The 16,154-nt window shown below is 45.5% G+C and overlaps 1 protein-coding gene across 2 annotated transcripts in view; it reads right to left on the reverse strand.

Annotated features, from left to right (window-relative positions):
- FAM83F (family with sequence similarity 83 member F) overlaps window positions 1-6,767 on the reverse strand; it is a 27,048-nt gene extending 20,281 nt beyond the window's left edge. For both annotated transcript variants that reach the window (XR_011736287.1, XM_065852313.2), the window contains exons 1-2: window positions 6,244-6,767; window positions 2,323-2,490 (exon numbers count right to left, since the gene is read on the reverse strand). Coding sequence is in view for 1 of the 2 variants with exons in the window: in XM_065852313.2 (XP_065708385.1) it covers window positions 2,323-2,490; window positions 6,244-6,699 (624 nt within the window). In the remaining variant the exon portion in view is untranslated. The remainder of the gene's footprint in view (window positions 1-2,322; window positions 2,491-6,243) is intronic.
- Window positions 6,768-16,154: the final 9,387 nt, after the last annotated feature.

A 16,154-nucleotide genomic window follows, 5' to 3' on the forward strand; every position in this document is an offset into this window, starting at 1 on the left:
CTGTGGCCCACTGGTAAAAATCTTTTAGAAGAAAGCAAAATGGTTACACAAAAAGATAGTGTAAGGAAAGAATGTTTTCCCTGTTGCAGAAAATCTGTAGAAGTAACTCAGACATCAAAGCAGATGTCAGGAAAAAGACGTCATAAATAAGAAATGCGTGAATGATAGAGTTAACTGCGCCAGTTTCTCTTTCTTCCTCAGCAATTCCAGCATCCTCTGTGATCAAGCAATGCCAGACAAAATGATTCTGCCTGAACAAGACCAGAGGCCCAGCTTGCTTTCTTGCTTCAAAACTGGGTCTTCAACACTAAAAGTTCAAAACAACCCTCAACACATTGAATCAATGAGGTGGGGTTGGAGGGAGTCCTCAAAGGAAAGCCTTAACCTTGCTTGAGATTCCTTGGGTATCTGAAGCCTGGTGCGAGGGGAACTACTACATAACGATTTCTGCCATACTGACCCAAACAGCAGCACAGATACATGCAAGGCAGCCTCAGGCAGGATGCTGAGAGGTCATCCATCTTCCTTGAGAGGTAAATGACCTGTTTCACCTTACAGAAAGACTCTTCCCAGATCCTCCATAGTACCATAGACAATAATAAACTACATTGACCTTAACAAGATTAATTAAAGGCTTAGCCATACTGGAAAAGGAATACAACAACCTTAGAGTGAATTTAAGATAAAGTATGAGATAGCTAGGAAAAGAAGGGGAAAAGTTGAAGGACAGCACTCTGTGGGCTAGAGCTCTGCAGAAGAGTGAACAATTAGGTCAAAGAAAGATGTTAAAAGGTTCTTCAGAGTGGACCTCCTACAGCTGAGCTTGTATTTGGACTTTTTTTTAGCTGAAGGAATTTGATGAAAAACAAAGTAAGGGCTGCTGTGAGAGAAGGGAAGCACAGAACAGACACAGGGTTTTCTCCTGCTTTTGATGGCATCAGTTCAAACTCTGCCTCTCTCTCCAACAGCATTGCAACTTTTTCTAGAATACCAGGACAGCTCTTCATTCACTCTATCAAGGAGTTAAAACATGCAGTACTGAAGGCATCATTCCTGCACATGATGACACAGTGAGAATAGTACTGGGAAACAGGTAACATCACAAATGGAACTACTGCTGTGATTTCACAGTTTGGTACCAAAGAGATTCAAGCCTAGGTCACAGAATACCCCTGAAGCTTGAAACAGGTCTGTTATAATGATGTCTGTGTCTTGCTTTCAAGACACCAAAGGAAAGAAACTTCTGTTTCTGTTTTGGAGAAAGATGAGAAAGCTGCTCAGCTGGATGTCTTTTTTTGATGAAGTCCAGAAACTCAGAGCAGAGTGGTAGTTCACAGGAGCGCTGTTCAGATACATGCGAGTTATTTTCAGCCAGATTTAAGATGGTTTTCCTAAAATCATTAATATGAGCTCCTATAACCTTCAGAGTTTTTTGAGTTTTGGTTGTGTTTTGGCTTTTTCTTAAGCTATTTATTGTGTGTTTATGGAAGATCTGACCTTCCTTCAGGCAAAAAGGTGTGCTGCTTCTTTTTCCCACTTCTCAGAAGAACAGTTGGATCACAACTGTGAGTCTCACATTCCATAGGTTGTTTCCAACCTAACAACTTTTTCAGTATTCGGAACAAGTTTGTGGTAGTGACAGTGACTAAAAATGATGAAAAAAGAACGGAACACAATACTAACTATAAACATACAAAGGTTTTCACTCTGTATGTCATGGAACGAGATCCTACTGAGGCTGCTTCTGCCAGCCAAGCTAGGCTGACTACTCTGCTGTGCTGCATGCACTACATGAAGGTGTACTCTGATATGGAAGAGGGGAGCAGCTGTGCTCCTCAATCCCTCATGTTCTCAGGCAGAGGAGTACTACAAGCTCATTCACTCCCAGATGATCATTGCTGGATAGAAAAGTCTTGATTTCACAGATCGTACGTGTCCTATAACTGGGATCCATGCAGGCAACAACTCCAAGAACTACTCTGGACTGTGGTTTGAATCCTTGCATAGGAGACCCACAGGAATTTCTTCAGACCATTTTCTTCCCAAACAGAAATTTTTAGGTCACAAGAGCCAAGAAAGGACATAGACCTCTGTCTTAGGTGAAAGGCAAAAATTTCAAATCTTCTCTTTCTCTTTCTCTTTCCTTCTGTATTAGCAAGCAACTCTCTTATCCCTCTATGCTCCATCACCTCTAAGTGCTGTGACGAGACTTCTAGGGCGGAAGAGATGTGTTTGCCTGTCCAAGTGAGTTCCAGGATTTTCAGACAACTGATAAAGGCTACTGACCTGCAGGAGATAAGGGTTCAGTACTGAATATCTTACCCGGATCTGCAGGTCATTGAGGTCAAGGCATCTGCACATTTCCAGGAAGAGCTTAACACCCTCCTCATCTAGGATTATATAGACTGGGATCCAGCGCTTATATGCTGCATCAACAATGTCACGGAAGATGTCCCGGTCTGTAAATACATCCATGACCACTGCAATAATCTGGAAACAAGAAGACAGCATACAGACAACTGAATAAAATATTAAAAACTGAAAGGGAGGCCCATCATGCTGGTGCAAAATAAAGGAGAGCACAGACACCAGAATATGGAGGAGGAGAATTTAGGGGAGACAAAAGTACAGGGAAGTACATGCCAAACCACTACCAATAATCTTGTAATTCTCTGGTTTGTCTCCTGCTGTACTTTGGAAGGAACTTAATAAATGTTTTGAGAATTCTACTTCTTCTAGGGGCAGATGGCTGATTTCAGCAACCTGAGGGATGCCAAAGCCAAATACCTAGTTTTTCCTCTGTATTGTGAAACTTCTGTTGCCTTTGTAAGGATACACTTAACCAAAGAAGAACACTGAAAATAGATTTTAAAAGAAGAGTGAAAACCACAGCTCTAACACTTAATCAGAAGGTGAATAATGGAAGACTGAATATGCAGAGGAATCAGGGCCTGAATCTTCAGCCATAATGCACAGTGCAGACAAAAAGAATTTCATTTTCCTTGTTTCCCTGATTCCCTGTGAGAAGTCTGCTCTCAGGGCTGGCTTCCCAAGGAACGTGTTGGGGAACTCAAACATAAACACTTCATATTTGTCAGGAAGGGACTGGAGAGTGTGTTTTCAAGATTTGGAAGCAAAATGATAGTTTGCTCTCTTCACATGTGCATTTTTTCCGGTATAAAATTAATCCCTCTTTCCAGGCATAGATTTTACGTTAAAAAAAAAAAGGTTGCACTGACGTGACAGACAAGCCTGAACATTCACAAGATGAGTAACAACAAAAACAAGAGAGTTATGGGCAACTCTAATGCTGATCTTACATGTTTTGTCTTTCTCTCCATTTCTGTATCTTTTATGCCATTAGAAATATCAATTCACTTTTCTGCCTGACAGTTATTCTTCCCAGCATTTGAAAGGCTATGAATGAAGGAAAATACTGTTTTCCTGTTCCCGCTGAGAAACATCAACTTGCTGGGTCAGAGAGCTCTCATGCTGACATTGTGTGCTGGGAATAGAGTTGCCTACATTTTAATTTCCCAGGCACTGGGGTCACAGTGACAAGCCAAGCTGTGCTGGGGACAGCGCACACAGGTGTGAATGGAGCTGAAAACGGGACCAAACAGTAGGATTTTCTTCACTGGAAGTTTGGAAGAGGTGCAGCTGAAGGTGCAGGAACCCCCTATGGAAGGGGGAATAATTCTTGCCAGAGACCTCTTTCCCTTGAAAAACGCCCTTGAGCAAATTGCTTTTGCGAAAGTGATGCTACAGTAAATGTCCCCTACTGTGTTTGCTGAGTCTCTGCTTGTATGGCCAACAACAACCAACACATCTGCTCCGTCAAGGCTCCTTCTGTCAACAGTGCTTACACAAGCTTTTCTTTGTTAGAAAAGGAAAAAAAGAGCTGACATTGTGTTTATGCTCAACATTAACATGTAGGTTCCTGACAGAGGTGAACTGTGCTGGAGCTACATTATATTAAGTCCCTCAATAAATTCTGCCAGGCAGAACTGGATTCTAGGCCTGGCCTTAGTCCTCACTTCCCAGCACAAAGCAGCAAGATACAGTGAACATTAACAGAACCTCTGAAAATTAAAATACAATGAACTTGTGCCACTTTATTCCTGAACAACTTCATATACAGGCAGATTATAATTAAAGGCATAAAGAGTTAATGCATTACTTCAGGCCTCCCTCTCTCCACACTGTGGTATGGATGTAGTTATTCAGGAGCAAAAGTGCCAGGTAATACTTGTTTGAAGTACGAACATCCACATAGGGAATTGATCAAGAATAGACAACAGAAGTGTGAATTTGCTTTCTTCCCATCCCCTCCATTGGCAATGAGTCCAATGACTGCAGAAATGACACCACGTCCTGGACAAACCATTAATTGTTACTCCTGGCCTTGCAGTATGAAGGATAGTTCCCTCCAGGCTTTGGGGCCATGAGTCACTTCAGGGTTCTTTGCAAAACTGCAGACTAAACTCATGAAAACTGCAGTCCTGTACGAAAAGCAGATGAGCTGCCTCACACACGGCACTTCCAAGCCAGCAATATGAGCAGCAGGGCAACTCCTGTTATGTTTGTCTTCTCAAACCCCTGCCACAGCTGGTGATCTATCTGTCAGGATTACCTAGGAGTTTTCCCACATACAGCAAGTCAGAGCATGAATGTCTACCCCTGCAAGAGGTTTTCCCAATTCCTCTGCTTATCCTATGGATAACAACTTATCTATAGGGCCCATAGGTGTGCCTAGCTCTTCACAGGTATTTACAGATTGGCAAGCATTAACTTGCCAATCTCATTATGACAAGGCAGCTTAATTAACATAAGTTTGTAAAACACTGATGATAACGCACCCACAGACATGTGTCTCATATTACTAGTATCTGTTTAGACCTCCTGTCCTCAAAAAACCCCAAAACAACCAAAACCTGCTCTCATCTGCTAAATGAAAAGCTGCTGCCACCCGGAGCTGAACACAATAGGCATAGTTATCTAGGAAAAGGACCATTAAACACTTACATGGCTGTTAAACATGAAACCACGTCTGGGCTGGGAGGGGTACAGTTTGTCCAGTCAGCAAAAAAATAAAAATCGACGAAGGAATTAATTACTTCTAGGTGCCAGGCATGGTTATTGAAAAAAGCAGTTTCCCAATCCCTGTACAGTCTGTACAGGTGTTCATAGCAGCGCAAAGAGGATGTGAAGTCACACTAAATCAGAGCGTAAGGAGTTTACAGCTTTTGCCTCTTCTATACGACCGATCATACCTGTACAGGATTATGGGGTGTGCACATATTTCAGCAAGCAGGGAGCTGAGGAGATCACCTGCTGGATTCATGTCTCTCTGGAAAGCTTTCTGTATTTCCCAGCAGATTTGTTTTTAACAAGTCTGCAAAAGTTGTGTGTATAGTGTGTGCTGGGTGGGGGGAGGAAGGAGGCATGTCAGCAGGTGGAGGAGGAAGTAACTACTGACTTAGCAGAAAAAATCCAGAAAGCAGGAAAACTAAGAGCAGGGATGAAGTTTCTTGCAGTGTTACCTGCTTTTCCCAGGGGGGATGTCAGCTCTGAAAGGAATGTTTTCCTGGGTGGGCTTGGCTGGAAACTTCATGCACACCTAGAAAAACCTCGTCATTGCCCCCACCTAGGCAAAACAAGTTCTTGTAGCATCACAGCTGGTTTGCTTTCTTGCCAGAGGTGCCCTGTCACCACTATCAGACCTTTCCAGGCAAAGATAAATAGGAGGAGCAGCCGCATACTGTCTTGACTCTGGCTGCTTGCCGGCCAGGCTGGATGGTGTTGAGACCACATAAAATAAACCCAAAAAACACCACCCCATTAACAAACTCACTGCCCTGTGTTTAACTAGGGATACCTGCACGTACAGGAGGGGTGGCTGTAAGAGCATCATGACCTGTGCCAGGGAATCATACCAGGACAGGCCAAAGCCAACTGTGGGTAGAAAACCCCAATTTGGGGGGAGGAGTACTGGGGTTTAACCCCATCCTGGGCATCAGCTTTGGCAAAAGATGTGACTGGCAACAAACCTCAGGGAAAGCCCTGCCTGACACACTGAAGGGCCAATGTGCTTTGGAGGGGGCCAGAGAGGAAAGTTCGGCATGGGGGGCTCTCCCCTCCCTCACACCCCAGACACTCCCCAGCCAAACCCTCCGCCTGGGTGCCCCCAACCCAGGCATGAAGGTAGGCAGGGGTGTCCCCCCGAGGGCGTCCAGGACCTACCTTCTGTGCCTGCTGGATCATCTCCCTCACCACCTCTTTCAGGTGGGGCGCGCTCTCCTCCTTGCGGGGGTGCGTGAAGAGGGCCACCCGGCTGATGCCCCGGTAGAAGGTCTTGTCGGTCCAGCCCAAGTCCAGCGGGGGCACCTCCGTGTCTGAGCACTCGGGCCAGTAGGCCAGCGAGAGGGTTTCACCCCCAGGCCCCCGTGCCACCTTGCCACCCTCCCGGGGGTCGTCGTATCCCCGCCAGCTGCCTCGCAGGGCTTGCAGCTCCCGGCTGGAGAGAAAGTCGCGGAGCTGCTCCTTCCTCAGCGCCTCCCGGTAGGCCACCTCACCCCGGGTCACCAGCACCTCCAGCGCCCGGCGCTGATCCTCGCTGTAGTAGAAGCGGGCCTGGGCCTCCGTCACCTTCTCGTTGACGTGTGACTCGTCCAGCAGGAGCACCTGGGACTCCGCCATGCTGCCGGCACCCGCAGCGCTGGCCGGCCGAGAGGGAGGCTGAGGAAGGAGGGAAAGGCAGGGCTGGGACCGCCTCACCTGGCCTGCCCGAGCCCGCCCCAACGGGTGGAGCAGCTCTGCCGCCCTCTCACGTTATCCTGGCTCCCTGGGGACACAGCTGTCCCCTCCATCCTACCCCTCTCCCAGACCCATGCGTGGCCCTGGCACCAGAGTCCCTGAGCACAGCACTTGGAGGAGAACCAGGGCCAGGCTGCAGGTGTGTTTTAAGGTGCAGAAGTCTATTTAAGAGGGGTTTTCCACCTTTTTCAGATGTGGCTGCCACCCAAGGGGTGCTCACAGGGGCAAGGGGGATACGAGTGGGGCTGGGGACACAGGCAGAGCACCATGGTTGGTGCAAGCAGTGGCACATTGGCTGCAGCTGGTTGCCAGCCCTCCCTCTCCAAACCCACTGACGGAGCAGCAGTAGCAGCCCAGCGACTCCCAAAAAGCAGGAAGTGCGTACCCTCTTTATGGATGGGAAGATGACAGAGCGATTTGCCCGAGGCCGCCCAGCAGGCTGGTGTCAGACCTGGCAATAAAACTGCCCTGCTCCCACTCGCTGGCTGGGAGTGTGAATAAATACCCCCAGCTCCACATGCATCCCAGCTGAGAGACTACGGGCTGTAATGTTAAATTATGATTTTTGCACGGTACGCAATAGTTGCTCAGGGCCCTAATCAAGATTCAGGCCCCAGTGCGGTTTGCAGTGCGTACACAAAGGATAAAAAGCCATGATTCCCCCTTGCAGCCCAGGGACAGAGCTGGCAGGAATGAGCAAGAAAATGGGTATAACGGCAAGGCAATGGTGAAATACAAACATTCAGCGGCATTTGCAGGGCTTTACATACGTCATTAGGCCTAAGTGCTCACATGCACAAAAAAACTGTAGGGACAGAGCTGCTGGAGTTGTTCTTTGTCTCCTCTTTATAAGCAATCACCTGTGCCTGTCAGTGCCAGTTAGCTTAAAAATCCAAGGATAAGGTGAGGCACCAGAGCTCAGCCTGTGCTGTTCCTCTCCTTTAGGCAGAAGGGAGAATTTTAGTATTCCAGAGTGACATCAATAGCTTTTCCTAGCATGAAATTAACTTAATTTGAAATTGCACTTTGCAGAGATCTACTCCTCTGTCCATCTAGTCCCCTTTAAAAATTGATTTCTATACAGGTTCTTTTAGCCTGATTTCTGATGGAAATGAGGCTTATGTGTTCATGGTATCTGCATCTGTCTGCCTGTCTGTCCCTCTCTCTAATAACTTTTGAACCCACTGGCTGATTTCAAACAAGTTTGGCAGAAGCATAATTACACTCCTATAGATTTTGTAAAAATAAGTGGCCTGATAGCAATAAGAGACCCTATCGCAGTCCCCAATAAGGAAGACCAACATGGGTTCGTGCCTGATTAGATTTCAGATATTCCATGAAAGTCAAAACACTAATAAGTGCCTGATCTGTATGAAAAACTTCAAATGAAGTTTAAGCCTAGACACCCTAGTCCAGGGGTGTCAGACTCATTTTCACCGGGGGCCGCATCAGCCTCACGGTTACCTTCAAAGGGTCAAACATGTTTTTAGGACTGTGTAATGGAAAACATGTATAACATGTATATACATGTTTTATATATATATATATATATATATATATATATACATACACACATTGCATTATTATATATACATTACGTGACGTATATACATGTTATACATGTTTTACGTTACATGTATATACATGTTTTATATATATACACATTGCATTATTATATATACATTGCATTACATATACATTACATTACATGTATATACATGCTATACATGTTTTACATTACATGTATATACATGTTGTACATTACACAGTCCTAAAATCACATTTGGCCCTTTGAAGGCAACCGCGAGGCTGATGTGGCCCCGGTGAAAATGAGTCTGACACCCCTGGACTAATCAATCAACCACAATACACAAATACACTTCGTTAGTTCCAGTGCTCACTAAACTATTTTTTTCCCCTTGTACCAGAGGCTGCCATTCACCCCTGCTACTTGACGTGTGGATAAATAAAATGTCTTTAATCCTAGGGGCTCTATTCATTCAGAGCCCCACAATGTAATCCTTTGTGTTCAGCTAAGGCTCCCACATGAAAGCAACAGTAGGTTCACAAATATATGTTTAGTTTTATATTTAAAAGCAAGCAAACATTTCCCACATCCAAGTAAAAACAGCAGGGATTTTTCAGTTTGTTGTGATGAAATGTTCAGCCCCCATCTCTCACTCTAAAAGACAAAGTGTTGTCTGTGTGTTGGTATGATAAGCAGGGGCAAGGAGCAGTGCGAAAGCTGAGAGACCCTTTCCCAGAGCATGCACGTGTCCCGTGCCCCCCTCCCCATTCATCACAGCAACACATTCCATCCACGCGTATTTCTTATATGAAGTTTTTATAAGGTCTGATGATTCTGTCCCTTTTGATATACCCTGACCCTCTGGCTGACAGCCTCACCCCAAAGCCTGGTAAGAAGGGCTGTGCAAACAAATCGCCCTCCCCGTCACAGAGGTAACCCAACCCTTCAGGAGTGGAGAATAAGAAAAGTGGCAGATGGGGTGGGGGGAAATACTTGTGCATGGCCCTGCCCCTCTGGGACGGAGGACTGAATTCCTGTTTCCACTCTTGGAGAGTGGTCAGTGCTGTTTCAGCTCAGGTTTTGCTCTCTGCCCTTAGCACTGGCTCCAGAGAAAGAAGAAAGGGGAAGGTTGCTTTTAATCTGAGCCGATGCAGCTGCAAATCCATGCAGAAATACACTATCAATCCTTTGATTTATTTTCTTCCTGGGGATTACTCGCTGGAGGGGCTGCGTGTGCGTCGACAGGGTTGGGTCTCTTTGCTTTTCACCTTTGTTTAGGTATCATCCCAGCCAAGTCCTGGTTAAGGTCTTGCTTACTTTTCTGGTCTGGTTGCAAAATGTTTTCCAAAGGATGTAAACTAACCTATCAGGAAATATTACCTCTTATTGTAACCCTCCCCCAGCCCCATTACCGTGTGTTGAATCTTCTGCCTTCAAACACTTCCCACGTATATTCTGGTTACTTGGGCCTAATTGTTTCACTTTCCTTTGCGAGGCAGTGCAGGTTGTGCATTAGATAAGGATATGCCACCTTGTATTTAGCATTAATTGTAACTGTGCTTGTCCTGAGCATACATCTCTCTTGCCAGTCCTTCCTGTATAATTCCAATCCCTAAATAGCCCACCTCATGATATATTCTTTGATAAATTTCCCAGCAGTGTTTTTCTTGTGAAATAAACTGCTACAAGCTCTTGTTGTAAATCTTTACATGCTCAGCTCTGTGGGAATACCTTTCCCCTCACCTTCATCTTATTTCTCCCAAGTGCAGTCAGCATCTACATGCAAAATAGGAGTAAAAACTAGCAGATATTAGAAAGTATAATTTTGTGATAAAATGATTGAGAGCTGTATAGCAGAAGCCTTTTTTTTTTTTTTTGAGGGGCGGTATCTTCCAAAACAAAACAACATGATTTACCAAAATGTCTCTGATCAACCATATTACCTTTTTTTTTCCCCTCCGTAAAAAGATGCAACTGGTTAAAAATGAGTTTTGCAAAGAGGATGGCTTAATGGATGGGGGATACAAGAGAGTGTTTTCCACTTCTCAGAGTCCCAGCTGCAGGTCAGCCTGAGGTGATGGGGCTTTGCCATGGTCTTGAAATGGAAAGGTAAATAAATAGGTGCCTGTGCCATTGTTGTTACTAAACACTACACTCCTTCCCTGTGCTGGCTGGCACCACAGCAAGACTCATAAAGGCTTGGTGGAGATTACGTCTCCCCAACTCTCTTCTCTGCAGCTGGGATCCAGGAGTTTGTGGGAAGACTATTACGTGCACAGCAAGACGCGCTTTGCTGGTCCTGACTCTGAAATTGCACTTGCAAGGGCTGTGGGTGCATTAGTCATGTCCAAGTATTGGCACAGCTAAAAAGCCTGAAACAAAGTGATTTCAGGGTGGAGAGGAAAAAGCGTTTGCCTTCACCGTTCTCCCTCCAGTGACCCAAAGAGCTGCAGGCGGTGGAAGGTAGGTGTGTCACTTGTGCAGCAGCAGTGACAGGCTGCAATCCGGGGGATGAAGAAATGCTTTCAGATGTTTCCTTTCTGTCATATTACACTGCCTCGGGGAGAAAACCTAGCTGCTGAATTGGAGAATTGCCGCAACTGAGTCAAGTGCTTCTGGCCTCCCACTCAGTTTTTCAGCTGTTGTTTCCGTGTGAGAGTAAATAGGAGAGACTCCTCTGAAGAGAGAGCAGAAAGGAGCAACTGTGTTCACGGGCTCATTTCTTGCAGCAAGGTATTTGCTGACTGAGCACACACAGAAAGGCCTTTAGCCATTTTCCCTGCCTGCTTTCATTCACTGGGCAACAGCTTGAGGCAGTTTCCTGCAAGAAATAGTGCTGACCCAGGTCTCTTGCTTCATCTTTCAGCTCCCATATAGGCAAGGACTCAAATCTGGTTGCAGCTCAGAATTCAGATGAGCTACTATGTGGGACCTTGGCCGAGTCATCTGCTCTGCCTCAGTTCCCCATCTGTAAAATGAGGACAATACTGCTGTACTTCACAGGACTGCCACGGGGAAGAGCTTCAGAAATAAAAACCCAAACCAACATCACATACCTTTACTTCAGTTTCTCCTGCAAGGAGCAGGGAGATTTAAAAAAAAACCCAAAAAGACAGCTGTGGAGTCCCTTTGTATATGAGCCAAACCCTGAATGGAAGCTCTTGCTAAAGAAAATAGTGGCAAATAAGCAATGCAGTCTCTGAATAGGATGCTTAATTGCAGCTATAATTATGTAGCTCTCAAATCACAGTGTGCTTTATGGACAAAAGAACACCAGGAATGGGGGCACTGAGAAGTTACGGCAGCAACAAGTTTACAGTATTGTGTACTTACCTGTGTACTGGCCACCCATCAGTGTGCATTGCTACCCACTCTTTGGAGAGAAAAATGCTCAGGTGAGAGTTGATGGGGAGAGGAGTGGAGCACAGAGGGATGGCTGGGGTGGGTGTCCCAGGCAGAGCAGGGAGGGATGGGGAGCCTGGCAGGAAGCAGTTAAAGGGACAATCTTGATATCGTGGAGCAGGCCACCAGCCAGTGCCGCAAGATGAGGTGGGAGATGGAGTTACGTGCTGATGGCAAGGATAAGATGTCCCAATGTTATGTGGTGGAAAGGAGGGAGTCAGCAGAGGGAATGCAAGAACGTGATATGTCCAAGATTGAACAAATTCATTTGAAAAGCTGCATAATCAGTGGAGGAGAGGAGAACAGGGGGAAGCCAATATGAGGCTCTGGTGTCCATAAAGTTTTGGCCATCCTGGGAGCTTAAAGAACAAAAAAAGGAAGCACTGTTTTCTATAAGGAGGGGGAAAGAATAGAACTGTGAGGCTTGGCTATGGGGAGAAGTTAGAAGTGGGCCCTAAACCACAAAAATGAACATGTAGAAGCAGCTCAGCCCCATAATAAATGCAAAACTGTGTGAAGGGAGCAGCATAGGAAAGAGAAAGGGAACCCTCTGAAGGCAGATGCAGAAGGCTGAAGTGTAGGCTTAGACCTGGAGATGGAATAAGGAGATTTGTGATTCATGAACATGAAGAAATATACATCCAGATTTTAAGATGTAGTAGAAGTGTATTTATTTGGTTTGGAAAATACCCTTTACTGATTAGCATACATTGGCCTCTGATGTGTATATCAGAAGCACCCCTAGTTCCAGAAGATCCCTGCCATTCACTTGCTAGTGTTTCTGTCCAGCAACGCCATGGTGAAAGGCAGATGGAATGGGTGCAAGTGGCTCCCATGAGTCAGAGAAAACAAATAAAAGGAGCCGACCAGACCTCCCTCCTGAAAGGCTGTTTCCAGAGAGACGTGTTGTAGGTGTGAAAGCAAAACTTTACAGGAAGTTACGCTTGAAATCTGCTGTTTAATTTTTTGCCATACAACTCCAGAATTAAGGCCATTAAAAAAAAAAAAAAAAAGTATCAGGTGACATCTCCCAGCTCTGTTTTGGCTACTTTTTCTGTGGACAAATCATCCATCAGGTTGACTGATACACTGTGCAGCAGCTTTTATCTCAGACTATAACGTTGCTGCAAGTAGAGGTGCACTCTGACCACCCCAAAGCCACACAAGGAATAACTAGCAGTGCCTACATTTTGATAAAGGAGACACCCCTCCCTTGGACTTCAGTAGAGAAGAGCTTCTAAGGGAGCCAGCCTGAGGCATGGTGATGATCTTGGTCCTGAGACAGTGTCACAGGGACGGTGACCCAGGCTGTAGCTCCCTGAGTCTACAACCACCTGAGTTCAGGCTTAGAAGACTGTATTTTCTGATCAGCATTTGCAGAAAGGTCTGATTTTTGATTCTTCCAAAAAGGAAAACCCAAATGCATAATGGACGTATGTTCCTCCGGTGCCTGTTTTTAGATCCATTTCTTTTGCAACTCAGTGAATCAAGATTTTGCTGCTCATTTTAAAATAAGTGGCATTTCTCTTAGGGTGATTTATAGCTTTCAGTCTTAGAGGTTTAAAAATAATCAAATGGATTCTGAGCTAATCCAGATTCATAAACCATTCTTGTCTGTTAATATCTGAACACTTTGATCATCCTATTTTAGAGATTCTTTTCTCCAAAGTGGTATTTTTCAGACAGATTGTCTCCCACTACTCTTTATTTTGAGGATGCAGTAGGTTACCGTGCTGCACCGTCATGCAAAATGCTTAAAAGGAAGGAAGGGGGAGAAGAAGCTGCAGCAGAAATAGGCCGTGGTTCTGAGCTTACCCACATTCCTTTTTCCCTTTCCTTCTGATGATGGAGAAGCCATAGATCTCTCCTTGTGTTTAGCATATCCTCCTCACCTGCTCTTTTCTATTTGCCATGACATCCTTTTGTGGTATCTTCTAAAAATCTTCTCTTGATAGGGATCATGGACATTTTTCCTTTTACTCTGCCAACAGGGATGGCTCAGTAACATGTTTCTGCTTGTCAGACCCCCATAACTTCTTCCCCACCCTCCTGTATTTATTTCCTCCTGTTGGAGAAGCAGCTGCATCCCCTGGGGAAGAGTGCAGCCTGTGGCAGAGCCCCAGCCCTCCCAGAGTATCTCTGCTCTGACAAACAGGATGAGAGAGTCCAGTGTTCATGGCTGTGCTACCACTTCATTGAGGCTGCCAATTAGCAGAGCAAGCAATGATTGGATTTTTTTTTTCCCATGCTGAGAATTGACCTAAGCCACAGTAAGGCAGGAAATGCAATTAGGCAGTGGATGATCTTGGGAAGGACTGCAACTAATGGCTTAGCATTTTGTGTTTCTCACAAACATTTAATTTATTCTTCTACTCTTCTTGCAAGTTGTGTGTGGGATGTAGTGGGGTCATTTCATCCCCTCATGTAAGGTAATTGCCTCGTGATCCTCTTTCAACACTGCAGAGCAATGCAAATAGCAACTTACAGCTCAGGTACCAATCATGCCAGTGCTTGGGCTAACACTGTGACAAGAGATATGAGGGAGGTACTGGTGGCCTTGGCCAACAGGTAGCATGGTGGCTTTCCAGGTAGGTTTCATCTGAAGGGCATTAGCTGCAGCAAAGCTCTTTTAAGCTCCAGGCCGAATCCACCATGTCAAGTCAACATCATAGCCTCTGTCCATCACCTCCAGGAAGCTGTGGCTGGCACTCAATATTGCAGGATGACAGGCAGTCACGATACCCAAAGGAGAATGAGAAGTGCCATATGTGAGTCCCAGCATGGCAGACAAGGTAGGCCTGACATTTAGGATGAGAAATGGATAGGCTCCTGTTCTGGGTCTCCAGGACATGCAGCTATATACTGCCATGGGACTATACAGAAATGCTGAGGAATCAATTCAGTTGGCTGGAAGAGGGCGAGTTTGGACAGAGTTGTTTGTCTGCAGCACTGGGTAACCTACTTTTATGAACACTGCCCTGCAAATAGGTTAGATCAGGGTGAGTCCCTGCCTTCATCTGCTCATTGGCCTGCCATCCCTTTTGTACTGAGCTCATCTGCATTTTGAAGGTAAACACAAGGTACGCCCATGGTGACCTTTAGAACTAGAAGCCTTTACAGTTTGCATAACACTGCAGATATATATTCCATGATAACAAATAAGCTAAGGTAATTATGGAATAAATACTTGCCCCAAAGAGATACCCAGATGTGAATGATGGAGCACACTGCCAAACACGAAGTACGCCTCAATGAGAGAAGAACGTGCTGCAAACAGCCAGGGTTTTCGCAAGAGGAGGAAAGAAAGCCTAGCCCACATGAGCAGGCTCCAGTGGCAAGCTGAAAGAAGTTAGTGAGCCAGAAGGGGTGAGAAGCAAACTGAGGAGATGTTTAGCCACCACACGAGGGCCCAAAGACAGGGGTTGTAAGAGATGATGAGAAATGCTATATTATCACAGCCATGGAAAAGGAAGAGGGGCTTGGAGCTTCACATCTATGGCTCCACTTTCGTCCTGCTCTGCTACCTTTGGCAAATTTATTCACCTTTGCCTGACGTCATTCCTCCACTTGTCTTGGCACTCTTGACTTGCAAATTCTTTGGAGTAAGACTATCATTTCTACAGGCACATGAAGTGCCTACTGTAACCAGGCTCTGAGGTCAGTCAATGATCTCTAGATCTATATATCTATCTATCTAGATCTCTATCATGAAGGACAGCAAAATCTGATGGAAGATGAACAGTTCTTTCATAGACTTGGACACAGGCAAGGTTTGTTCGTTAACAGGGACTGACAGCCTCTGCTGTGGGGATGAAGGAGGACAGGATGCTGGAGAGGAGAGGACAACACTGGCCACCAAAACCACAGTTTTCTCATGGCAGTGGGATAAGAGAAAGAGCAACGAAGAGAAAGAAATGTTAAAATCATGATATGTGGGTGCAGGTGAGGAAGAGACAAGCAATGGTTCGGTAGAAAAGGCAAGTGCTATTTTAGTCAGACTGGGCTAATTTCAGCTCTGATGTAACTCCATTTACGTCAGTTTTAGTTGGTTGAATTACACAAAAGATTAATTTAGGTCAGTGAGTTGAGATGAGGGTGAGTCAGCCCAAAATAAGTTTTGGGGTGCAAGGAAGAGATGTGAAACACAGACCAGGCGAAGAACTGGATCCATCCTGGATTTGGAGAGATTTGGAGAAGGGAAGGTGGGGATGAGAAAGGGCAAACAAGAGGTAGGAAAGGCAAACAGGCCACAGGACCCTGCAGGGATCTTGGCCAGTGATTTTCATTCCAGCCCAGAACAACTTGGAAAGAGAGGCAGTCTGCTCCTTGAACACTGCAGTGGAATGGTTATATACCACTTACTCCTTCTCATGGTCCACCTCCCCTTGCCACTCTGCCAGGCAGCTTG

This window comes from Patagioenas fasciata, chromosome 1, assembly GCF_037038585.1.
Source record: "Patagioenas fasciata isolate bPatFas1 chromosome 1, bPatFas1.hap1, whole genome shotgun sequence".
Taxonomy (NCBI): Eukaryota; Metazoa; Chordata; class Aves; order Columbiformes; family Columbidae; genus Patagioenas; species Patagioenas fasciata.